At 32.6% G+C, this 26,211-nt stretch overlaps 3 protein-coding genes and 1 long non-coding RNA gene across 5 annotated transcripts; 2 read left to right on the top strand and 2 right to left on the bottom strand.

Moving 5' to 3' along the window:
• Positions 1-11,233: 11,233 nt before the first annotated feature.
• LOC129285019 (PHD finger protein MALE STERILITY 1) lies at positions 11,234-14,347 on the bottom strand. Its single transcript, XM_054920557.1, has 3 exons — positions 14,044-14,347; positions 13,606-13,915; positions 11,234-12,692 (listed from the first exon to the last, which is right to left on the bottom strand). Exons 1-3 carry the CDS (start codon positions 14,345-14,347, stop codon positions 11,234-11,236), a joined length of 2,073 nt encoding a protein of 690 aa, XP_054776532.1.
• Positions 14,348-15,697: 1,350 nt separating this feature from the next.
• LOC129285674 (pentatricopeptide repeat-containing protein At4g16390, chloroplastic) lies at positions 15,698-18,056 on the top strand. The gene has a single exon (XM_054921447.1). The coding sequence runs from the start codon at positions 15,756-15,758 to the stop codon at positions 17,868-17,870; it is 2,115 nt and encodes a 704-aa protein (XP_054777422.1). The 5' UTR covers positions 15,698-15,755; the 3' UTR covers positions 17,871-18,056.
• A 1,009-nt stretch (positions 18,057-19,065) lies between these two features.
• Positions 19,066-23,551, bottom strand: LOC129285675 (microtubule-associated protein 70-5-like). Of its 2 annotated transcripts, none has more exons than XM_054921448.1 (11): positions 23,339-23,551; positions 22,763-22,848; positions 22,465-22,530; positions 22,206-22,376; positions 21,942-22,112; positions 21,697-21,852; positions 21,450-21,596; positions 20,862-20,942; positions 20,242-20,790; positions 19,967-20,115; positions 19,066-19,878 (listed from the first exon to the last, which is right to left on the bottom strand). In XM_054921448.1, the coding sequence occupies exons 1-11, from the start codon at positions 23,433-23,435 to the stop codon at positions 19,860-19,862; spliced, it is 1,692 nt and encodes a 563-aa protein (XP_054777423.1). In that variant the 5' UTR covers positions 23,436-23,551; the 3' UTR covers positions 19,066-19,859. The 2 variants fall into 2 exon arrangements, with proteins under 2 accessions (XP_054777423.1, XP_054777424.1); XM_054921449.1 differs by having other exon boundaries at positions 20,862-20,933; positions 23,339-23,550.
• On the top strand, positions 21,849-24,697 carry LOC129285676 (uncharacterized). The gene is made up of 3 exons (XR_008587255.1): positions 21,849-22,068; positions 22,232-23,070; positions 23,257-24,697. It is a non-coding gene; the product is annotated as an uncharacterized LOC129285676 (long non-coding RNA).
• Positions 24,698-26,211: the final 1,514 nt, after the last annotated feature.

Raw genomic sequence — 26,211 nt, 5'->3', positions numbered from 1 at the left:
GAGTCAGACATGCAAATGATTTGGTGATGTGCTGATGTGTTAGTTTCGTGTGGACATGGCAATCCAAATGAAATAAAGGACCAGCCAAGTGGTTCGTTATTTATGATATTATATTATATTAGCAATATTCACGATTTATTTCGACCAGAGAGATGTCATTGCTTTTTAGCAAAAGAAATTGAACACTTTCACAACTATAAAAAACTTTCAAAGAATGTCTCTTCGAGGCACTTAAATAAAAAAATACTAAAAAATTTAAAAAAATTAAAATCACTTGACCCTTTAAAAGCTCCAAAAGGCCTACATTTTAGAGTGCTTTAAAAAAAAAAAATACTTTGAAAGGCTTTATCTTTAGTAATGCTTTGAAAATAAACACTCCTAAAGATTTATTTAAAAAAATTCTCAACCTTTAAAAAGTGTTCTTAAAGGTTTCATGGAGCACTTTGAGATGTTAAAAATTAAAATTAATTTTTTTTATAGTTTATATATTTTCCTTCGTATTAGATTTTCCATTTCCCTACTTTATCCTTCTCTCTCTCTTTCTCAACACGAACTAAATTGCCAAACACTCAAATTCTCTAAACTCAATTAGCTCGTCGTCAAAGTCACGTCGTTGAGGTGGAAACTCGCCGAAGAGCGAATTGGCCCAAAGCTTGTTGAACAAATTGTCATCTCTTGAACAGATTGTGAAATTCTGCTGGGCAACTTGCCATCACTAATTAAATGGCCTCTTCAAATATTTCATATGTCTCAAATTATAAAATATTTTTTAAGAATATTTTATGTTTTAAAATATAAATAAAGTATTAAATGAAAGGTATTTTTGTTTTTTAAAAAATAAAATTATAAAATATGTTTAATAAGCTTTATTATTATGTATAATTTTATTCAAAAATATTTTATAATTTAATCTTAAGAAAATAGTAAAATTTAAAAGTGTGAAGAAAGTCCAAGAAGAACAAGAAGCGATCAATTAAACAAGATTTCTTGTGGCCAAAGTGAACGGGACAGGTACGAAAATCTCTCCATTATTATCAGAATTCAAAAGCACCATTGATGATGATTGATGATTATTCAGTTCTGTCACTTATTTTCACACTCTCCTCAATGCCATTCTTGAATTCAAGTTTCATTTTTATTTTCAACGGACATGACCATTTTTTTTTTGTGTATTTATTTTTTTTTTCAAATGTTGGTTACCAATCTCACCAAATTCAAAACTAGTTATTACATAAATAGAAAGTGACTTAAAAATATTATTATATTAAAATTAAATTAAATGTAAAGTTTTATATTTAAAATGATTAGAGAGTATATAAATAGAAAAGATCTATAAACTTAATTTTGATGTAAATTTTAATCAAAAAATCAAATATAAAAAATAAAAAGAAAAGAAGAAAAGATAAGAGGCTAGCAAGTGGGCAAGTATAAAATGAAATTGAGACGAGACGAAGAATAATTTGTAAGACATATGCAATTATTTTTTTGACAAAAAAAAAAGAATACTTAAAGATATATGTAATTATGATTGTAAATAATGTAATTAAAAAACAAGCAAAACTAAACTTTATTTTAAGTTTTGAAATATATTAATTATATTTGAATATTATTTGGAAGTTTCGATTTTGTCTGCATTCTCTTCCATCTAGCCCGCCACATGCTTCGCCGCAGATTCTCTCGTAACGCGTCATCTTCATTAAGAGGGGTCGAGGAGACAAGGGTAGAGATTTGTCTCCAATCACCAACTGCAGTCTTTTTCAGATTCAATATTCCTTAGTCTTTGTATAAATTATTTTTATTAATCTTATTAATATTAATATAAAAAATAAAAAAATTAAAGTGCATAAAATTTAAATATATCTTTATATAATAAATTTAAAAAATAATATTATATTATTTTTTCTTTCTTATAAATAATAATTTTTAAAATATTTTTTAAATATTATTTAAAAAGTCATATTGTAATTTATAAATAAAATAAAATATATTTCTTATAACATGCTTTATAAATAAAATTAGAGGAATATATTTTATTAATTTCTTGCAAATTATTAAATCTAAAGTGGAAGTAAAAACTTCCTTATTGTATATGAACAATATTAAACTCAGCGTTAATTAAATAATTAAGTTAATTTGCACAGGGGGATCGACGTGTTGGCAAGTTTCCAAGGAGACATGTATGTATAACTGTGTTGTCAGGTTAATTATTTTTCCCATTTTTTATTCGTGTTAATTAATTAATTTTGGTTAATTAAGCCAGTCCATGTGACAAGTAATTAGTACATTAATTACACGTACATTATCAAAAATTGAGATATACTCCAATTGCGTAATAAGGAGTGAGTCAGATATGCAAATGAAAATGATTTGGTGATATACTGATGCGTTAGTTTCCGTGTGGACATGGCAATCCAAATGAAATGAAGGACCAGCCAAGTGGTCCGTTGTTAATGACAGGAAAAATGACATTAAAAACCTTAAAAATATACATAATTGCAGTTTAGATTTGAAAAAGTTTGATATTGTACTGTAGGTTTTGGGACTCTTATTGTAATTTTTCTTAAGATCAAAAGTATATTTTTACCCTTTATTTGATTTAAATTTAGAAAACTTGCACAAAACATGCACAACACAATATCTACTATATATAAAACAATGCTCGCATATGTTCAACTAAAAGTCTATACATTTTATAGTATTTTAATAGTTTAGGGTCAACAAAATGGACAACTTAAGCAAATTATGCACAACATAATATCTACTGTGCATAAAACAATACTCATGTATGCTCAACTCAAAGTCCATATCTTTTTAGTATCTTAGTAGCTCATGCTTAACAAAATGGACAACTTAGACATACCATGCACAACACAACATCCACTATGTATAAGACAATGCTCATGTATGTTCAACTAAAAATCCATACCTTTTCAATATTTCAATAGCCTAGGTTCAACAAAATGGACAACTTGGGCAGACCATGTACAGCACAACATTCACCACGCACAAGACAATGCTTATATATGTTCAATTTAAAATTCATGCCTTTTTAGTATTAAGAAGGACAATTATATTAGATGTAAATAGTTTTATGTTAGTATTGACCTAACTATTAAAACAAGTATTCACATCAAATTTGAAATGATATTTCAAGTATAATATATATAAAAAGTTAGCAATTGTATTCCAAATATCTAACAGTTACTTCTCTATATATAACTAAAAAAATATATGTGATTCTCAATTATTCAAAAAATATTTTTTGAGAATGCTTCCATATACATAATTATAGTTGCCTATGTATACCAAAAAAATATAATATGACTACTTCTCATGTTGAGTTAGGATTTTGCATGTCTTGTAACTGTGTCTGACCTCCTCACATCTTGAACAATGATAAATCTTCTTATCTTTAAATTAAGACTCTATCTTCCTTATTCGTGGCTTTTCAAAAGGATGATTGGTTAAAGGCGGTTGTGAAAAATTTTATGATAAGTTATTTGTCAATATTGTTGTATCAGTAGATTAGGCTTAACGAAATGTACAAGCAGGCAAATAATCTACAACATAATATCTATTATACATAACACAAGGTTAATATCTTCTCAACTAAAAGTCCATACAATTTTAGTTTATTAGTAAGTTATGCTTAACAAAATGCTCAATTTAGGCAAACAATGTATAACATAATATCTATCATATACAATACAAGGTTCATATATTTTTAAATAAAAGTTCATATGATTTCAGTTTATCAATAAGTTAGGCTTAATGTAAAGGGCGTCTTAAATTAGGACTTAATCATCATACTAACAATGGTTAATCAAGGACTAACCCAAATGGATTATCTAATACGAGATTAACCCAAATGAATTCTTAATATGTATTTTTTTTTCAAACTATTTAATATAAAGGGATCCCAAGTCTTTAAAATATTTTAAAAACACATATCATTCAATTAAACCTATACGAAGCATGATAATAACTATTTTTACTTGTACAAATATTTTGGCCCGTAATTATAGCACAAGCATCAAACCACATTCCCTAGGGCCCAAAATACATTTCCCTCAACACAAAACTCATAATGCAAGTAGATCAAGAATATATTATTCTAGTTGGCAATATCATAAACTAAATACACATATCAAATAAAAGGAGTGAGGCCTACAGAAGTGATTATTATCACTTGGCCTAATGCTCCTTTTCTCTGTTCTTCTGAGATGAGCTAGCTCCTATAATATGTTAAAAGAGAGGGGTGAGTACAACCACTCAGTAACCAAGGCATATCTAAGTTATACAAATGCATGATAATTAATCATGAATGCAAGTGGCCAATAAATTTATTAAGGTGACCATTCAAACAACCACATTAATAACATGTTAATCACATTAACATTTAACTCATGTGAATAATTTCAAGAATAATGTCAAGTACAAAATTTACACAAATAGCCATATATACATTATTCACAAAATTAATACATATTCTCATTTCCACAATTATAATTATATTCTCAACATAGCCATCAATCACTCAAATGGCATGATAATAATAATATACATGATCAATCTCTTCATTATATCCCCCTTTATTTCCTCTGACATGAAATCCGTGGACCAACAACTGGAAGGGATCGTCCATGTGGTGAGACTACCCAAAGCCTTAATCATATCATGAGGGGCTACCGGGTTAGGGTTACCTTACTCACTTATGAACACGGTTTCCCCCAAATCACACACTATGGGATGTCATACCCAAAACTAGCTCTACCCAAAACTCCAGGTAGGCCAGTAGGGTCAAGTTCCTTAATAGGAACAATGCTACAGTACCTTACAAGGTAAGTAGCGGCTATAACCTCTAGGATTATTGGTTAATAGCCAAGTACCATATGGATTTTGTATAACCGTTAACTCCTTCACTAAGGCGAACTCTCGCCATATGATCATGCTCATGAAAAAATGCATTTCAAAAACTCATATGTATAATTCAAAATTATCCCACATGCTCATCAACTTTCCTGCTCAACAAACATCAAGAATCATCATTTTGCAATCATGCCTCTTGCATCAATTTTTTATATTATCACATAAAACCATATTAGCATCATATAAAACTCAACATGCTCATACAATTTATCACTGTGTATAATCCACAACTTATAATCAAGAGTGTATACATAATCATCAACCATCAATCTCATTACTCACACCAAGTCATAATTAACTTGATCACAAGTCATAAAGTCTCAACAAAGCCACATGCATTACAAACAACTATTTCAAAATTTAGACATATATATATATATATATATATTCTTTTATTTCACCAACATAATTAATTAAGTAACATACAAATGCATAAAATAGATTTTCCCCGATTACCTCAACCTTTGAGAGGTCAAAGGTTACCCCTCAAGTTACAATACTTTCAAAGCTTTCTAAAGCTTGAATGGTGTCAAAAGAAAATTAATCTACAATTGATCATATCCTAATGTGTCAATAATATTATTAACACAATTTTCACTCATACTCTAATACCTAAGTATTTATTTTATTTTATTTCATTTTTTTAAGACCTTAGTCTTAGCCTCTTAAGTTCTAAAATTTAACTTCATGTATTTGAACCTATCTACTTGGTTCAATAGTCTCATTCACAATAATTTAATTCAAATAATTTTCTATTATCAAAATTTTCCTTTTTATTCCAAAAATTCGCACATAAAAATACCCAAAAATTGTAAACTTGATTTTAAGCTTAAAATCATTATTCTATAGCCATAATAATTTATTTCTCATCTCAAATAATTATCTAAATATTAAAAATTAATTTATATTTTTAAATTTAACCAAAAATCTCCCCATAGGGATCTAGGGATAAACTCAAATGCCTCAAATTCCAATTCTATCAACAAAATAATACTCTAGAATATTTATTACACTACCAACAACCTTAACAACTAGATTTTTTCATCAAAAATTCATCCCTCTTTCAAACCCTAGGTTTTCTAAAATTTCAGAATCTGCAACTCAAAGGAAAAAACAACTAAAAAAAATGTTTAGAACACTTACCTAGTATTAGAATACTTAAAATCTCATTTGAAGTATCCTATTATGGAGCTTCACCTTCTAAATCAGTCAGCCTCTCCATCGCGCGGCGTCGCTCTCACTCTCTTTGTTCGCACCCGAAGCAATGAAGAAAGAAGGAAGAGAAATGAAAATGAAATACGAGCATGAGTGGTTTTTTTTAAAAAAAGGTATGGGTCCTATGGCCTTTACTCCTCACCTTTTTTTTGTCTTTTATTAATTTATGCACGCTGAATTGTCTGCCACATCTCTTCATTTCATGTATTTTTTTGTATTATTTACACCTCAACACCCAAAGCAAAAATTACTTCTCTCCCCCCTTTAATTTTCAATTTATTTTATGTTCCTTTTCCTTCTTCTTTTTTTAATAATATTATCATTACTATTTCTATTTATTATAAGATCATAACTTAGGATTTTAATCTAAATTAAATCCAATAATAATTTTCTAACTAAAATTATTTATATCTCAATATTCCTCCAAAATTACTCATTTGCTCTAAATTAACTTAATTAACCTTAGGTTAATTTTTTTGGGATGTTATACTTAACAAAATGTTCAAATCAGGCAAATAATGTACAACACAAAATTTACTATGCATAATACAAAGTTAATACATTATCAATTGAAAATCCAAGTGATTCTAGTTTATCATTAGATTGGCTTAACAAAATACACAATTTAACATTCAACAACAACTCCTTAAAGTTATTTTTGTCCAACAAATATTTCAAAATTCTTGATAGCAGATTTTCTTCATATTAAGTCATATTTTATTCAATTAACATGTTAAAGTCCAATATGAATAAGTTAATTATCATTATTGTACAATAACTAATCCATTCTAAAACTTTCACAGCCAACTTAATGGTTCAGTAACCTTTAGCTTACATCAATAGTAAAATTACAACTAAAATTTCAACCAAAGTTTTTCCCATGCATCCAACTAAATGTTTGGCTAAAATTCAACTATTTTGGACAATCCTCTTATTAATTTATACAGGGCTAAATAGCCAGCAAGCTTATTCCATCGCTCTCTACTTGTGGTTCAATGAAGAAAACATGGCCAGGCAAGAAGTAATCAACAGCAACAAATATTGAAAGCTAACAAAACGTTATATCACTCTTTGCTTGTGGTTCAATTGTCAGCTCTTTCCTGTTTCAATATAAAAATGATAGATAGCATCCTTAATCAAAGCTCTATAGACAAATTTTCAACTAAAGCACTGCTTAAAATGGAGGGATTTTGAAATCTATGCATATTGAAAGTTACTCCTTGCCATTAAAGTTGAGAAACCTTCACATCGTCCAACTGAGTACCGTTCCCACATTTGTCATCAGTCCCACTACTCTATGTTCGTTCATTTCCATTTCTTGTCATAAAGGGTAAAATTATATTTTTAGTGTGAAGAAAAATTGCAATAAAAGCCCCAAGGCTTGTAGTGCAATATCAAAAAAATTTTTCAAGCACAAAATGTAATAATGTATGTTTTTAAGGCCCTTAATGTCATTTTTTTAATAATGTTACATTATATTAGCAATATTCACGATTTATTTCTGCAGAGAGATGTCATTGCTTTTTAGCAAAGGAAATTGAACATTTTTACTGCTATAAAAATTAACTTTCTAAGCATGTCTTTTTGAGGTACTTACATAAAAATGTGCTGCCAAATTGGATGGCAGAATATACTAGAACACTTTTATTAAAAAGCACACTAGTAAAGTTGTCTTTAAGAGCACTTTATTAATGTAATACTCCTAAAGCCATCAATAAATTTTTTTCAAAAAATTAAAACTTAGTTTAAATTAATTTTTTTAGAAAAATAAAATCACTTGACCTTGTCAAAGCTCTCTATAAAAGAGCGCTTTTAAAAGGCTTACATTTCAGAGTGTTTTTTTAAAAATTGTTTCGGAAGGCCTTATCTTTAGGAGCACTTTGAAAATGGACACTCCTAAAGATTAATTAAAAAAATTGTCAACCTTTAAAGAATATTTATAAAGGCCTCATTGAGAGCTCTTTAAACGAGGTCTTTGAAATGTCAAAAATTAGAATTAATTTTTTTTTATAGTTCATATATTTTCCTTCGTATCAGATTTCCCATTCTCCTTCTTTCTTCTCCTCTCTCTCTTTCTCAATGCGAACTCGCCGAACTCGATTAGCTCACCGTCAAAGTTGTGTTGTTGGGCCTAAAACTTATCGAAGAACAAATTGGCCCAAATCTTGCCGAACAGATTGTCATCTCTTGAACTTGGTTCTTCCTAGCCACCGCGTTGCACGTCATCGAAGGTTGCATGGAAATTGTCATGCACCCCAGGTTTTTTTAAATGAATAATTAATATGTGTGTGTAAATAATTTATGATTGATAATATATAGAAAAATTGTGTTCATAGTAAATTTTTTTGTGACTCTTGTCTCATATCAGTTGATCTTCAACTTGAAATTTTTATGTTTAGCATTTTCAGACTAAAAAACACACACTTGTACACTTAGCTGAGACTAATTCAAAGCCGCATAAAGCAATCAAAATATATCTATGATAATAATAATATAAGTCTGATAATAGTAATTTGTGATATTGGTTAATTTTGCTATGACATTATGTTACTCTTATTTTAGTTTTAATAGATTTTGAAATTGAAAGTGATTATTATTGAAGTATGGGAAGTTGAAATTTGAGAGGAAACTCTTGCTTAATTTTTTTTGCTTCATTTATGAAATATTTTAATATGCTCATATTGGAATTCTTTTTTTAAGGCTAATAGATAAACTAAAGATAAATTATAATATTGCTTGATGGATTTTAGTTGCATTATGCTGCAAAATTTTTATTTGGTTGAATTGATATACTATTTTGTTGGATTTGATTATTTAAAATGTTTTACTTTATCAATTATTTTTAAAAATCCCCAGTGGTACATCTACATGGGAGCAGATATACTATGAGCACTCTCATAGGTTGATATATGTAGGAGTGCTTTGTAAATTGTAAGTGCTCTCGTAGGTCAAAAATAATCACTCTAGCAAAGATTTTTTGTAATAGTGTTTATAAGTTACTGCATTCATTATTTATTTATGAAAATGATTGGCAATTAATATTTGATAAAAATAATTGTTTTAGAAGTGAATTTTATAATTATATGAAATAATCTCAATTGTTTTCATAGAGGATCCAATTATTTATTTATTTAAAACTTATTGATTCAATATAATATAGGGACATTGTACACACACACTTATACAGGTCTCAAATTTATATGTCTTATGTTATTTACAAATACAAATATACTAGATTGATATGTAAATAGGATTAAGAAAATAATTAATTAATTAATTAATTTAGGATTTGTTTATAATTTTCCTTATAATAAAGTGAAGCATATATGCAACCTCAAATTTATATGGATAAATAGAAATTTGATTCTTGCTTTTTTTCATAATTCGCTTTCTTGTCAACATAGGTATTTATTTCTATATTGATCAGCTTTACTTTATAAACCTTTTGTTGTGTATGAATATGTAAATAAACGGGGTTAATGCAAAATGTAAAATAACAATTTTATAAATAAAAAATAATATTCAAGTCATTCACTAGAAAATAAAATAAAATTATTATTTATAATTTGGCCAAAAAAATTATTATTTATAAAAATATATTAAATATTATGCATCTCGTTTTATCACACACACACACACATATAGCAAATTCATTTTTCTGACCTTTTTTTTAATTTTACTCTTAATCTAGCCCTTCTCTGTAGGAGAGGGATGTAAATACACATCTATACACACAAATATGTTAATGCGGTTCAAACTCAGGACCTTATCTATAAATAAATGAAGTGGCATTGCCACTGGAACAATTAGTCATTGCATTCATTTTCCTAACTTGAAAAGTTGTTGAGGTGCACATTTGGCAAGTCATGGCGTCCAAAAACATAAATATATAGAAGAGGCGGCTAGATTGTAGAAGTCAAGTTTAATACAACTTGGACCAATTAAGAATAAACTATATATACAGAGACTGTGCATGAGCGTGAAAACCAAAAAAAAAAAAAGTACATATTAAGGGAAATTTAACTAGACAGAAGTATAGGGATTAGTTTCTTAATCATGCCATTAATTGAAAACTTTTCTTTGAGTTGTGTCGTTAATAGAGTGTGGACATTGCTTGAAGTATAAAACTGTGCTATTTTGGGGCTTAGGAATTAGAATTGTAAAAGATATTGAGAGAGAAACTGTGATTTCTTGATTACTTAGTATCATCTACTATCTTTCCATACGTATCACTGTCAAACAAAATTGAAATTTTATTAGTGGAGAATATAATTATATAGTCATATATATGATATATTACAAGTTAATTAGAGTTAAATAAAAATGTGTCGTCTGTTGGGTATATAAATTTATTGGCTACTCATATCGCATTAATTTAGATATGTGTGTGTGTGTATATATACATAAGTTCTCTTCAAATATTGCAAGTGCCACGCACCAATTTCTAGGTGTGTTGGAATATTAGAATATTAATGTATGATTAGTGTTAATCACATTAGTTAGTTGTAGATTCGAAATTCTATATAAAGGGTGTCATATTTTATTTAGAGGTTAGGGGCCAAGTTCAAATTCTAGCTCAAGAGGGAGGTTAACTTAGCCCTCCCTTCAAAGTTTGAAGTTGTATTTTCATCTTTATGTTAAGGGATGAATTTTTGTTATTGATCCTCCGAATGTAGGGTTATGTTATTGCAATGTATAATCATCATCAAGAATTTAATCATTAATTTTTTTTTTCTTTCTATTCAATTTTTTGTAATCTTAACATTACGCTACAATAATTTGCTTATGATAAAGCCAATAATCTTAAGAAAATGATATATATATATATATATATATATATATCAACTCAATTGCTCTTCTTTAACAAATAATTGCAGATATTGTGAAGTTGAAATAAATTAATTTACAATTGAAAAAAAAAACATCAGTAAATGCAAGCGTTATTCTTTCTTTCAGAGCATTCGCGAAGAAACTAAACCAGAGAGACTACAAATTAAATTGGAATTTGGTTTTGCAGCAGAACTATATATATATATATATATATATATGATATGATAATCAACTAGACACAATATATATATATATATATCTAGGGCAACGAAGGGCACATAACAATTTCTTGTTCACACCTTCTGCAGAGAAATATGGAAGGAACCTGTTCATCATTCGGAATCCGAACACACCTCGTATGCTGCCAATTTTCACAAATGTCACAACACACCATTCTCTCTCCATCATCTTCTTTAGTCCCACAACTACAATCCACAACCTTCCCATTATTATTATCATAATTACCTTCGCAGATCTCTCCTATGATGTTACTTATGTTGTCTCCAATGTTAATATCTATCCATCCTTCAACCACTAGCTTTCCACCCACTTCCACCGTCCCAAACACCATATCATTCCCCCCACAATTTTCCAAGTTCTTTATCGAATCCACACAGAAACTCCTTAATCCATAATATATCTCTCTGAAGTTTCTCTCAACTTCAAGCTTCAGGTCATTAATGGTGGCGCTACTTTTCAATGTGATACACTCGTAGGGTGGCGCCATTAACACTTTGTTCGGGTCATTATTGTCGTAGTTTCTCAACGTTATTGTACAGTGAAGACTTAGTTTTCCGTCCAACCCTAGATCAGCTTGAAATGGAAGCTCCCCGAAGTACTCTTTGATCAGATACTTTGTATCAAGTATTATTCTCGCTGCCAGTGGAATTGCTGAGAAAATTGATCCTTGTGTTTGTTTGGGGTCTTTGAGGATGTACTTGTACAAATAAAACATGTCCTTCATCACTTGAGCCCTACTGATTTTGTACTTCTTGTCCTTTATGCTTTTGTTAGTGTTATTCACCATGACCAAATTATTATTATTACCACCGTGATCTTGATGATGATAATGAAGATGACTGGGGAAGACAATATTGGAGATGTCTTCCAAGCAATATTCAAGAACTTTCGTGACAGGATTCAAGCTTCTACGAACCATGTAGTTCCCAACAACGTGGTTTCCCAGAGATTTCAACACAAAATCTAGCAAACCAGTGTCTCCAATGTACGCTCTTGCAGCATCCCTAACCTCTTGCCTTGAAATCCACCTGAACTCAGCTCTTTTCAAGGCTTCAACAATAACCCTAGTCGCCATTTCGATCCTTTTTGGGGACCAACGGCAATTAGCCTCGAGAGAGAAGCCGGTGTTATGGGAATCGGGGTAGTTTTCCCGGCGAGGAAGCTGAGATTTGAGCTCTAACATGAAGTGAAACAGGTCAGCAAGTGTGACTAGGGTTTGATCTGAGAGTGTTTGATACCTTGAGAGGATGATTGGTATGTCATGGTAAGAGGAGTTGCCAATTTGGTGGATCAGAAGGTAAAGTGGGATGCTTCTGATTGCTTCAATTGCCTTCTCGTATGTGGATTGAGTCACACCAAAGCATCCTCTTCCAAATTTGTAGCCCCAACGTCCAAACCATGGCTCACCATATGCTATTCCGTTGATAAGTTTCAATTCCATGCCTTTTTTCTGTGAGACATCATTCAAGCTCACTTTCCTATATATGAATGCATATGATCAAAGAAATCAGATGTCACTTTCTAAAATTTGGGATGATAATTGATGAACTATATTGTGGTAAGATTGCATCTAACATTTAAAAGTCAACCTAAGTGCTGAATAATTAAATTGGAAAAAAGATAATATAAATCAGTGAAAACTAAAAATAATTTATTATAAAATGCTAATTAAGTTATACTTTCTCTAATTCTATTTATAACAAGATATTTTACAAACATAAAAAGTAGTCCTTACTTATAATTATTAGGTGTTGAGCAAAAAATTGGAACAATCTTGCCATAATTACATGAGAGAGAAAGCATTACTGGGGTTAGGGGCTTCTAAATATGCATTTATCTAATCTTTCCATTATGTTTTTTTTTCTTTTGGATCATTGATTTTTATATGAAATATGAAATATTTTAATATCTTAAAATCTTGAAATGGTAAAATTTTGTGTTTTCTATGAACTTTCTCAAAGATAAAAGTGTATATAATTTTGATATTTTTCTTTAAAAAATCACAAAAAAATACAAAATTCTTATGTCTCTAGGCTTCAAGATTTCAATATATCTCTTATTTTATATAGAGGCCAATGATTCAAAAAAAATGAAGTTCAAAAGATAGACAATTATAAAAAATATTAGAGAAAAATACATTAGATGTTTCTAGCCCCATAGATTACTAGATGACCTATCATTTTTCCCCCATTTTTGATATGGTTATAACTATATAAAGTTGGGATAAAGGTTAACCAAAAAATAACATAATAATTTTTTTAAAGCATGTGAAAGATGCCCTAAACACCTTGGAAATAAAACTGGAGGAGTATCTACATACATATAGCTATGTATATGGACCATTAATTTTCAGAATGTAATCTCCTTATTAGTTTGGTAGGCATATCTGACCTTGCTTGCAACCCGGTGCAGAGGCGGTCCCAAAAGTCCATGATCTGATGTCCGGCAAGATCCGACCCGGTTTCAAGGCCATTGACACAGAGCAAATGCCCGAATCCATTAGAGTGAAAAACAGCTTGCATCATATGGCCCTGTAATTCTATTAATTTTGACTTACCATTATTATTGTTGCTCATCATAGCCCCTGCTTCAGCAATTGCTTCACACGGCACTTCTTCACAGCTCAGACTTGTAGCCAATGTCTCCTTTGATGGCAACACAAAGTGATACTTCTTATTGCATATGAAATGGTTTCCCCATCCTAATATAAGTTCAAACCAAGTCCCAAACCAGCACACAACATATCAAGAGTAAAACATAATTAATTTAGTGATCTATCTATCTGAGACTATATGAAAGATTCTTTCGTGCAAAAGAAAAGAAGCATACCTACATATTGACAGTGCTTGCAGTGGCGGTTCATAGATGATGCTTCAGTTGCTTCTTCGATGACGAACAAGAAGATATGAGAAGGAGGGTGACGATGAACCTCAAGTTGGAAAGACCATATAGGCATTCTTCCAAACCCTAAGTACTTAGACTCAGAATTGGCAAACTCAAGCAAAGCATTCACGTTGTCACGAAATGGCCCTGTAAATTCCACAGGATATCCAGGCTCTCCAAAGTTTTTGAATCTAAAAACCCTCCCACATCTCTTCCTCTTCTTGTTTCCCATCACTTCCACATCCAACATCTTAGCTTGAAGCGATCAAGGAAACTAATTAAAGTAAGCATGTTAGATGCGATGAAGTTCTTAAATAGTACACTTGTTGGATGGGTCAGTCTGATAATCACACAGATAGTTCCTGGAAATAAATTAAAATTGGAGGAGATGAGTGAGAAAGCTGGAAGAGGTTGTGAAAGGTACGTACTATTTGCATGATTTGATTCAAAAATAGGTTTCTTTGAAAAAGTGTCGCAGAGAGCTTCGAAATGGGAAGTAAAGTATGGGTACCATGCTTTTGAAGAGCTTATATTTCTGCTACAAATCCTCTGCTAATTTCCTATCTTATAGGGTTACGACGCAAATGCAACACTTCTTGCCTAACTACCATCTTGTTAATTACCACGTTGCTTTTCATGCTTCACAGCATTTTCTCCATCGCTTTAATTTCTTTCATATGTTCAACTTCTCAGCTAGCTTATATAGGTTTCAGTTATATATTTATGTTGAATTTGTGGAAATGTGGTGCAATCATGGTTATACCTCTCTCAGCAGGCGAACTGCTTTCCCCCATAGTTCATTTGCATTTTAAAACATTTTTTCGGTTTCTTCTCTTAGAAGCAACAAAGAAATGTTTTATATAAAAGTCATTGTTTTTTAGGTTTTTCCTTTTTATGTATGATCCAAGCAATTTTCATGCAGCATTTTCTTTTTAATCTTATATATCTTGTTTGTTGAATAGAAAAGATTGCCAGCAACTAAATTCATTCAACCATGCAATTCTCCAATTCGGTTAATTAAATTTATGCACAGGAATCAATAATGAAGAAGTTATTAGCAAATTGGTTATCCTCTATTATATTAATTTTGCAAGAAGAAATTAAAACTAAATACACCACAATTATGTAGTGGGATGTGATTTTCATTACATTCCTTCTTTTTAAAAAATATAAGATATTTTTAATTTAATTACGTCTCCAATAAATTAGTTATTGCCATTAAACTAATATTATTTATGCATTAAAAAAATTAAAAAAGCTTTATATTTTTAGTATCTAATCTAAAAAATGTCTTATATACTTTTCTCTGATGCAATGTCTTATATTTTTTAATAAAATAAGTATATAATATTATTGGTTTAGGTTAGCCTCAGGTTGTAATCTTGGAGATCAGACGTTTCGATTCAACCAAAGTGGTTTTCCTCTTGGAGATCTTGAAATGTTAATTTCCGAAGATAAAAGAGGTGGTAGATATTTTAATTTCTTGATAGTGAATGGACAATTGAGTCCACGCCCCTACCGCATTTATCACGTATGAGAGCATTACACAGCTAAGGTTAATATCGTAAATTTATGAGTTATTCTTCAGCTTCCTTCGATAAGGCTTTGCTTCTTTCTCCTCTTACAGTCATCACAAGAGACCGCGAGAGCGAAGGAAAATGGCTTACCATCTTTGCTCTCCCCCTTCCTCTTTCCTCCACGATCGCCAATCCTTCTGTAGCTCCTTGTGTTCTTTGCACAAGCTTAAAGTTCGAACCTTTACTCACTCAAATAAAGTCACTTCTCTTTCGCCTCAATCCAGAGCACTTCTCCATGTCAATCATGTCTCCTTACAAGAACCAATCACACAAGCAACAGCTGAAGACGTCAACTTTGTGGATGAAGAAAATCAGGACGGCTTAATTGGAAAATCTCCTTCGTCGAAAAGCTACATTTGGGTCAATCCTAGAAGCCCGAGAGCCAAACAGCTTATGAAAAGATCGTATGATTCCAGGTACAATTTTCTTCTTAAAACAGCCGAGTCCTTGAACTCGTGTAGTCCTAGTGAACAAGGAGTGTCGGAAATTTTGGGAGGACTAGGGGATAAGATATTAGAACAAGACGCTGTGGTTGTTCTCAATAATATGGAAAATCCCGAAACTGCCCCGGTTGCTCTTAAATTGTTCCAGCAGAAGATTAAACCGAGCAGGGAGGTGATTCTCTACAATGTGACGCTGAAGGTGTTTAGAAAGTGTAGAGAATATGATAAAGCGCAGAAGCTATTTGATGAAATGCTCGAGAGAGGAGTTAAACCTGATAATGTCACTTTTTCAACTATTATAAGCTGTGCTAGGATGTGTTCTATGCCAATGAAAGCTGTGGAATGGTTCGAGAAGATGCCTAGCTTTGGGTGTGAACCTGACGATGTCACATACTCAGCTATTATAGATGCCTATGGGCGGGCTGGTAATGTTGACATGGCTTTGAGCCTATATGATCGTGCCAGAACAGAGAAATGGCGCATTGATACAGTAACGTTCTCAACATTGATTAAGATGTATGGGATGTCGGGAAATTATGATGGATGCTTAAATGTCTATGAAGAGATGAAGGCTCTTGGTGCTAAGCTTAACATGGTCGTATATAACACTCTGTTGGATGCCATGGGGAGAGCTAAGAGGCCCTGGCAGGCCAAGAATATATATAGGGAGATGATTAGTAATGGATTTACACCCAATTTTGCAACGTATGCATCTCTTTTACGGGCCTATTGTAGATCACGGTACAGTGAAGACGCTCTCAATGTTTATAAGGAAATGAAGGAAAAGGGAATGGAATTGAATATGGTTCTCTACAACACCCTGTTAGCTATGTGTGCTGATGTTGGATGTACAGAAGAAGCAGTTGAAATTTTTGAGGACATGAAAAGTTCAGGAACTTGTAAGCCTGACAGTTGGACATTTTCATCTTTGATTACCATATATTCCTGCAGTGGGAAAGTACTTGAGGCAGAAGGGATGCTGAATGAAATGATAGAATCTGGATTTGAGCCTAATATATTTGTTTTGACATCAATAGTGCAGTGCTATGGAAAGGCCCAGCGTACTGATGATGTTGTGAAGACTTTCTATCGACTCTTGGATTTGGGGATTGTCCCTGATGACCGCTTTAGTGGTTGCCTTCTGAATGTTATGACCCTAGCACCAAAAGAAGAACTTGGTAAGCTTACGGATTGTGTTGACAAGGCTAATCCAAAGCTAGGATCTGTGGTAAGATATTTGGTGGGAGGCCCGGAGGATGATGGAAACTTTAGAAAGGAATCATCAGAACTATTTGATTCAATTGATGCTGAAGTAAAGAAGGCCTTTTGCAACTGTTTAATTGATCTCTGTGTTAACTTGAACAAGTTGGAGAGGGCATCTGAACTATTGGACATGGGGCTGGCACTTGAAATATATTCAGATATACAGTCCAGGTCTCAAACTCAGTGGGCTTTGCATTTGAAGAGCCTCTCTCTTGGAGCTGCTCTTACTGCGTTACATGTTTGGATAAATGACCTGTCCAAGACTTTGGAATCAGGAGAGGACCTTCCACCACTGCTTGGAATTAACACTGGACATGGAAAACACAAGTATTCAGACAAAGGTTTGGCAAGTGTACTTGAATCACGTTTGAAGGAAATGGATGCTCCATTCCATGAGGCTCCAGACCAGGCTGGCTGGTTTTTGACTACACAGGTAGCAGCTAAGTCATGGCTGGAGTCCAGGAGGTCACCTGAATTAATTGCTGCATAATTCTTAGAACTCTATGGTTTTAGATGTTTCTGGAAAGGTTTTCCGTTGAAAATGCTTTTGGATGCGCTGCTTTATTTCTGCACATTTTCCTTTGCCTTGTGTGGCAATTTTGTACTTGTGAATTTAAAATATCATATATTCATTTATTTCCGATGTCTTCTAGGGTAATTGAAGATCTGTCACTTATGTGTTGGTATGGCGTATGTAGCGGCTAGTTTTGCTTTTAGCTGCTTATTGATCTAGGTTGCTTTCCTTCCAATTATATTATGATTACAGCTCAACTCTTGCTTAGAACTCTTTCATGGGATATCATGCGAAATGACTTAGGCGAAGTGTCAAACTCCTTATGCTACTAATTCCATCACAGTTTAATACACAAAAGGGGACAACTATGCTGCCAATTTCATCATGAAATGGCTGGTGCGAATTTTCAACTCTTGTATGCTAATGCCTGCACCAAGTTGAACTGTTGTTGGCCAATAGACGAAGTGTCAAATTCCTTGTGTTGAGAGCTGCCAGAGTTCTTGAGAAAGTTTTGTCAAGGACAGATGCTCGAATTCCTTATATGCTGGATATTTAATGCATCAGTTGGCATACCAATGCATGCACCAAGGCTTCGAAGGGTTTGCATGCAAATCGTGAATCAAAGTCAAGAGACAATAAAGGCTCAAGATTTTTGGCAACAGGAAAACAGCCTGTAAATACACTTTAAGGTTCCCCCCCCCCCAACCCCAAAAAAATAAATAAATAAATAAAAATTATTGAGAAGCATTAACTGTGAAAGTGGTGGGCTTTAGATTTCTTGTACGCACCCTTTGAATGTATGTATAGCAGGATGGAGAAGCTTAGAATTCCACGTCACTCCTGACAAGCTTTGTGAAGCCGTTGTTACCTTCTAAGACCACCGGCAGTAGTATAGCTGAAGACTAGGAAAATCATAGTTTTGGTGACTCTAAGGAATTATGGGAGTTGTTTTGTTGAGTGGAATGTGGAAATTTCAATCCAAAAATAAGTTGCCTGATTCAGGGAAAATTCTGTATCACAAGGTGTCGAAATTGAAGCCTTCTTTGGCCACGATTCCAAAAGAGCGCTGCATATAATAAGCGGTATGATTATTGCATTTTAGAATGTTCCGATAAGCAATTGTGGAGCCAGGTTTTGTATGGTGATTGTAAAATTTTGATGGTCACCCAAATGAGGTAGGAAATCTTTTCCGAAACCTATTTATTGAGGTGGAAAAATCAACCCGTTTAAGTATCCCATAGTAATGAGGGTAAAACTCAGGCATCTCGTAGACCCACACTGCCTTGATCTTCATCAATTTACTCAAAGATGGCAGGTCATATATGCTAAGGAGATAAAGTGTATTTACCATTTTGCCTATTTCAATCATTTGAAGGTAATGGAAAGAGTGAGCAAACAAATTACCGCTAATGTACACTTTGTTTCGATTCCTTCAAGTTCCTTGGATGAACCATTGAGAAGATGATACTTCATTTGAGTTGATTAATCCATGGTTACCCCGTGTCAATGTCTTCGATGCTTGACAGAAAGTGAACGTCAATTCATGTTGTGAAGATGTTTGAAGATATCCTTTTAAGGCAAATCTCAAAAACAACCCAGATTTTATTTTTCTATAACCATTAGGTAGATTCTCCCTTTTACTTTATCGCATACAATCATCCGTGCCTCCCTACTGTTTTCCAAGTCGTCTTCATAATCCCTTCTCCTACTGATGCATAGTCTTTTGCCATTACTGCTCGTTTGACAGCTTTGATTGTGTAAAAACTCACAAAATAGTCTATCATTTATCCAAATGTACACAAAGACATTGAACACTGCTGCATGTACAGACGAGATTCCCACAGTCCCTTGTGGGAATTTATTTCAATAAATTACATCACGAATTCTTTTTTGTATTTACATATAAAAATCGCAAGACACCGTTGATATATACTTTGCCTTCAACATTATCCAAATAAAGGATCTTCAATGTTCTTTCATCACCCTGCAACAATGGAATAATATAAGGTCCAATGTTAGACAGTGAAAATCTTGAATAGATATAAGCCAATTTCAATGTAATGTTACTTAACCTTTTGGAGGAGATTGTGCTCCTGTTTTTCTTGTTATTTTCTGATTTTGCTAATGCAGCTTCCTTTTCTCTAGCAGCTGCTTCTCGTCTCATTTTCTTCCACTCTACTTCCATTGCCTTTGTCAGTGCATCAACTTTCTTCGTGAGTATCTGAAAAACAATATTTCGTGTCTTCCATTTAAGAACAGGGTAAAGAAGCTCGCTTTCTCTCTCTCTCTCTCTCTGTCTTTTTTTTTTTTTGGGGGGTGGGGTTGGTGGGATAGCTGTTAAAACTACCTTTATTTCATCATCTTTGGCTTGCAAATTACTGTCTTTAACTTCACAATACTTCCTCAAACTGATAACCTCTTTCTGAAGCCTGTCGTATAGAAAACCTGAGACCACATCGTTGCTGCCCATATCATTATTTTTCTTGCTTTTGGACCGTTCATCCGTGTTGATGCTTGGTTCAATTTGCGCTGCTTCTCTTTCATCAGTGCACCTATTTAAATCTACTTGTGTGTTCGCCCGAACCATATTTTCTTTTTCATCACTATCGGCTATTTTACTTCTTGATGCCCAGATACCCTTCTTCAACACATTTTCTGCTAGGTCACCAGCAACAATGTCTGTTGTTTTCTTATCATTTGACTTCAGGAAGAAAGAGCTTCCCATGGTAGCTGCTCTTGGTTGCGACGTAGATCTCTTTCTTATTCCACCATTGTTTGTCAGGAAACCAAAGATGTTAGGCTTTTCTGCTTTTGGATACCCAGAAGTCGCATTGGAATTGGAGGAGAAATGCTTCAAGCCTTCTTCTAGCGTTTTTAATCGTAGCTTTAGTTTATCCTGAACAAAACACTAAATTAATTATAACTGAAAAGTTGTGTTAAGTGTTCATACAGAAGACCGTTAAATACCTTCAGTTGTGCTTCTGCCTTGGCTGTTCTCTCTGATACTGCTAGTTTGTCTTTCAACCGTTGGATCTCTGCCTGCATACACTAGCATGTATATTTTGATCATAGTGATCATTGCTTGATCTGAATTTATTATCTTAAAGGTGAGAAGTCTTCCCATTTTTCTGCAAAATTAGTTAATACTTCCAAGCTTCTGTTGATTAAACTCTGATTTTTATATAATTGGATCATAGAGTTATCAGCATCAATGCTGTATGACTGATATAAAACTATTCCCTCCATTCCTTTTTATAAGAAAAAATTACCTAACACAACCAAGAAAACATTTAAATTAGTTTATGTTAAAAAAATTATTCCTATCTTTCCAAAATGAATACTCCGACTTTTTGTGCATGGGAAGGGATGCTCATTTATTTATCAGGTGGGCCAAGTCTTTTAAATCATTGTTTGGGGCATTTTAGGAAAAAAATATTAATTACTCCTAAAATTTTGTAAAATGTCTTGGATATAAGAATACCATAACTTCCATAATCGTCTTATAATTAGGAACAAAGGGGGTAGTATTTTGAGAATTTGAGTGAAGAAATAGACCTGCATTATCCTCCTTTCTTCCAGCCATTGCTTGACGGGCATTACTTTGTCTTTTTCATCCTTCCACTCATTAGCCACAACAGTTGCAACTCTGTTGGCTGAAACTTTTACCCTTGCTAACTCCCTTTCTAGCATCCTCTTCTCCTCCTGAAAATTTAAGCTAAATCAAGTTACCTCATAGATAAACTAGCAGGTCATAACATTAGCAAACAAGTCTAGAATTCCGGTAGCCAGAGGATATGCCTACTTGCAATTCGGAAATCTGTCGCTGATAATCACGAATAGTATTTGCAGTAGCTCCACTTGATAGGATGACCTCCTCAAGTTCTTGAATGGTTTGGCTAAGCTTCTCCACTTCCAAAACCTTTTGGCGGTGGGTTTTCTCTAGGATTTTGTTCTCCTCCTGTTTATGTGGTAGTTACAAATTGGTTGAACCACTTACAAATTCAGCAGTGAAACCTAGTGTGTAAAAGGAAGGATAGAATATCATGCCTGGCAGATCTCAATCTGTCTCTTCAAGTCAAAGTTCTGATTTTGAACTTCCTCCACTATTAAAGCCCTTTCCAATGCACTTCGCAGAATCCTCTCCGCTTCAAGCAATGCTGACTCTTTTGACTTTGTAAGTCGCTCCAAAGCTTTCTTATCTTCTTGTAATGCTGAAATCTAAAGGCAAGACAGATGCTAGTACTGTCAGTACTTGCTATTTATTCATGCTATAATATATTTTTGAAGTCCTGAAAGTTTCGTTAGGTGTACCTCATTCTTGTACATTTTAATCTCAGCTTCAAGAGGAGCAATGATGCTCTCCAACGGAACAGAATCATCATCCCGTTGATCTTCGTGTAACCTTCTAAGAGCTGCTTCTGCAGCGTATTGTGCAGCCTGTGCGTCTTCTTTTTCATCGGCAAGTTTCTTGATTTCAAGATTCTGCATATGATCATATTTTTGAAAGATGCGTTAGAGTCCAGCAATGTTGTTCACTCTTCCAACATATACTATTAGCTCAATTACACACCTTGTGTTCAATGATATCCTCCACAATTCGAAGTTTTTCATCCAGTTTATTTATTTCAGTTGTCAGCTGAAATTGGAGTAAAAAGATTCACAGAAATATTAGTAGGAATTCAGAGAAATTTATACGTATTTTTCTCTTACAAGTATGCCGTGAAACTGAATTTGTTGTGCACACTTTGGTTTATCATGAGTTGAACACCTTACGATACATGTGGATTATAGCAGCTAATCATGTTTCCAAGTTTAAATTATATGGGGTGTTGTGTGTGATAACTGATATGGAATCTAGAAGGATATACCTGTTCTATAGTCTTTTCTTTAAGAGCTTCAGCTGCCCTTAAGGTCTTGATTTCACACTGGCAAGTGGCTAGTTCCTTGATTTTTTCTGCAATCATGAGGTCAAAATTTAGTACAGCATAGACAGTTGACTTGGAAAAAGTACTAAAGATCATTCTTATACAGTATTCATCTTGTCCATTTTGGGTATGCATAAGAGAAGTATCATTCCCTTGCTAGATGGTATATGCAATCTGTGAAGCCGAAATTATTTGAGAATGATGAAAGTCAGAAGAAAATAGTGGTGGGGTCGGCTTTTAAATGACCAGAGGTATTTTGTATAGTGTTATCTTGACCCTAACATATGAGATGTAATGTCAAACAGCAGAGTGCTAAACAGCTTTGCAATACTATAACAGTAATCAAGTAATTCAACTATAATCTACCACAAGACATGCAGAAACATTCTCTGAAGTTCCATTCATGCTAACACCATCTGTGTCATATTTACGTTCAGGAACCTGGTCAAGGCTCTTGGAAAACCAAAAGTGAGAGAAAATAATGCAGAAAAGAGGGAAGAACAAGACAGAGATATGAACCTTTGAGCTGGTTTTGCAAACGATCAATCTCCAGCACAGCTGGGTCTGTCTGCACAAGTGGAAGCTCTTCTTCAACATGTTCTTCGTACCCTACCATTCTTGCTTCTTTGAAACATAAAAATGCAGAGACAGGTTCGTACAATTCAACAATGAGTTGGGAGATTAGAGGGTTATATATATATATAGTAATATTTGTTTTGGTTTGGTTATGGGTGGTGGATAAAAGGACAAAAATGCAGAGTCCAAAATCACCAACAACAAAGGTGCGCTAGGTGGGTTAAATAAATAAGTATGATAGAAGTTTCTGTACAAAGATGACTGAATCCACTCGTATAAAGAATTGACGGTAATGAAATGACCTTGCTCTATGTTGAAGCAAGCATGACTGGGCTTCAAGTAAGATGTGAAAAATGCATAAATATTAATTATTTTGGGCTAAGGAAGGGGAAAAAAAATGCTGTTATCCAACTGTTGTAGCTTTGTCACCTAGGTGATGACAGTGACTGAGGGTAGGTCTTCTACAAATTGCTTGAGTAGTTTTTTCTTCCCCATTTTTTTAAAAAATGTTTTTATTTCTTATAATGTTCTAGAACCTTTTTATTTTTTATTTTTTTGCGCATTAATTCAAGTGTGTTGGGTTTGGGAAATTTATTATTGTTAGCAAAAGCCTCATGTGGGTCAAATAATGCTAGTGCTATATATTTGCAAAATTAAAGATCAAATTATAAATATTAAATGTATACTTAGTTTTTAGTTCTATGTAAACAGCAAGCTAACAACAGCATACTGGAATGTAAATTACTTATGTTAAAATAGAGACCAATTTTTTTTTTAAATCTATAAGTACTTACAATAAAAAGGTGGTACTAGAATTTGAAGCAACGTAACCAATATAATAGAGGAATATTGGGAAATAATATGATGAACAATGAATTATGACATTGTCATAGTCTGTCTATGTCAATGGAAACAAAGCAGCATAGGATTGTTGAATTGCTTAAGCGCTAAAATAGTGCTTATATCATTCTCTTTTCTAAAGTCAGACACTCCAAGATTGTATTTCTAACTACGAAACCAAAATGAAGCAGTCATGACTCTACTTTGAAAGCAATGAACTAAAGTGGCTTCAAAGGACAAACTTACATATTTTCATATTTATATCACCCAACTTGTCAATTAATGCCATCTTTGCTTAAAAGTTTAATTTCAATAAAATTTAAAACCAGCTTCTCTCTGTTTTCCCCCTTAAAAGCACATTGCTACACTTGGCAGTACTTGGTCTGCACATTTTCAGGTTTAACATGGCGACCAAGGAAGATTTCACCAACAACAACTACTACTTATTTCAAGACCAAAGACATAAAATGTATAAATAAGGAACTTAAAACAGTTCATTTGGATTTCAGTGATACGAGCATAAATAATTTCTCTGTTGAATTGTGTTGTTACTGACTCTTGTTTGATGGTGATGTGGATGAAAGTGAGATGCAGCTAAGCCTTAATTATTTTAATTAGTTTGGGTTAGGTAAATTGAGCAAACGTTTTCTAAATTAAGAAATAATACTTTGACAAATATGAATTTTGTTGTCTAGCAACTCAGTCTGAATCAAATTCAACCTAACTATTTTTTTTTGTTCATTGGTTAGTTTTGATATATATATATATATAATGATAATAATAATAGTATTTTTCTTCTTGATGTTTGATTGTTTGTTCATTGAACTATAATATTGTATGGTTTGATGATCTACTCAATTGTATTATTAACATGTGTTTTTTAATCAAGAATGTGATAAAAAATTGACTGAGGAATTGATGATTTCTGATTGTCTAATGCTGATAAATTAGAGAAACTATCATTAACATATTATATTCTGATATTATCTAGAAAAATAAATCATAGGATTATTTGAAGATGATTAACAAGAAGCATGTACCTATATTGATAGCTCCATGGAAAGCGATTGGACTATTATCCATCTCTCTTGAATAATTGACTTATATTTGGTTAATATTTATATATATTGATGGTGGATATTAATTATTAGGATTACATATGTTTCATAAACTGTTGATTCTTTTTGGCCATTTATAACTTGGTGAATGAATCCAAAACAGAAAGAGAGCAATACAATATTTTTCAATATTATCATACTCTTTAAGGGAATATTTATATGTATATTCAAAATAAAATAAATAACAGTGATTTCGTAGAGTAGAAGGAATTTGATATCCCTTAAGACAATATCTTCTTGTAAATGGAAAAAGTGTTACATTGGAGAGTTTCTTTCTCATTTATCATCCAATATGATTCAAAATGAGAAATTCGATAGGTGGTATAGATTAATACATAATGCATAACATAACCATTCTTACTATTGTAATATTCAAGACAAAATATATAAATGTTTTTATAGATTTATAGAGAAAAAATCTTATATGTTTAGGCTTTTCATATAACATAATTTTATCTGGCAAAAAAAAAATCATAATTTTATCGAAAATTAAAGTTACCAATAAAACATTAAAGATGAGCATTTAATTTAAATATTTTCATTCAAAAAGTGCTTGTACTTAAAATGGGCTTCAATGGCTGGTTTTTGCAGGGCCATGAGAAATGACTTGACTAAATATAACTCATTCCAGGTTCTCAAGCAAAGCATGATACGTTTGAACCCTGTCTAATGAACATCCCCAAAATAGAAGGGTTTTTGTGGGCTTCAACAAGAAAATCTTCGGCCCACACGAAGCTCTCATTCATTTCTTGTTGCCTATATTCATGTAAAGAGTAACAACCAAAAAAAAAAAAATTAAGAGACCATCTTTTTCCCAATTAATTATATTGGGGACAGGATAAGATTAAATACAAACAA

The sequence above is a fragment of the Prosopis cineraria genome, unplaced genomic scaffold (assembly GCF_029017545.1).
Source record: "Prosopis cineraria cultivar Desert tree isolate PC_DT_omini unplaced genomic scaffold, ASM2901754v1 PC11, whole genome shotgun sequence".
NCBI classification, from domain to species: domain Eukaryota; kingdom Viridiplantae; phylum Streptophyta; class Magnoliopsida; order Fabales; family Fabaceae; genus Prosopis; species Prosopis cineraria.
This window is presented reverse-complemented; position numbering and strand designations above follow the sequence as displayed.

What these genes read in the sequence shown, in the direction of transcription:
- LOC129285019 (XM_054920557.1), bottom strand. Translation starts at nt 14,347, where the DNA reads ATGTTGGATGTGGAAGTGATGGGAAACAAGAAGAGGAAGAGATGTGGG. An exon ending in CAAGCACTGTCAATATGTAG is followed by an intron (nt 13,916 to 14,043) that starts GTATGCTTCTTT and finishes AACTTATATTAG; the next exon opens with GATGGGGAAACCATTTCATA. An exon ending in TGCACCGGGTTGCAAGCAAG is followed by an intron (nt 12,693 to 13,605) that starts GTCAGATATGCC and finishes ATTCATATATAG; the next exon opens with GAAAGTGAGCTTGAATGATG.
- LOC129285674 (XM_054921447.1), top strand. Translation starts at nt 15,756, where the DNA reads ATGGCTTACCATCTTTGCTCTCCCCCTTCCTCTTTCCTCCACGATCGC.
- LOC129285675 (XM_054921448.1), bottom strand. Translation starts at nt 23,435, where the DNA reads ATGGTAGGGTACGAAGAACATGTTGAAGAAGAGCTTCCACTTGTGCAG. An exon ending in GACAGATTGAGATCTGCCAG is followed by an intron (nt 21,853 to 21,941) that starts GCATGATATTCT and finishes CCACATAAACAG; the next exon opens with GAGGAGAACAAAATCCTAGA. An exon ending in GACAGATTTCCGAATTGCAA is followed by an intron (nt 21,597 to 21,696) that starts GTAGGCATATCC and finishes TTAAATTTTCAG; the next exon opens with GAGGAGAAGAGGATGCTAGA.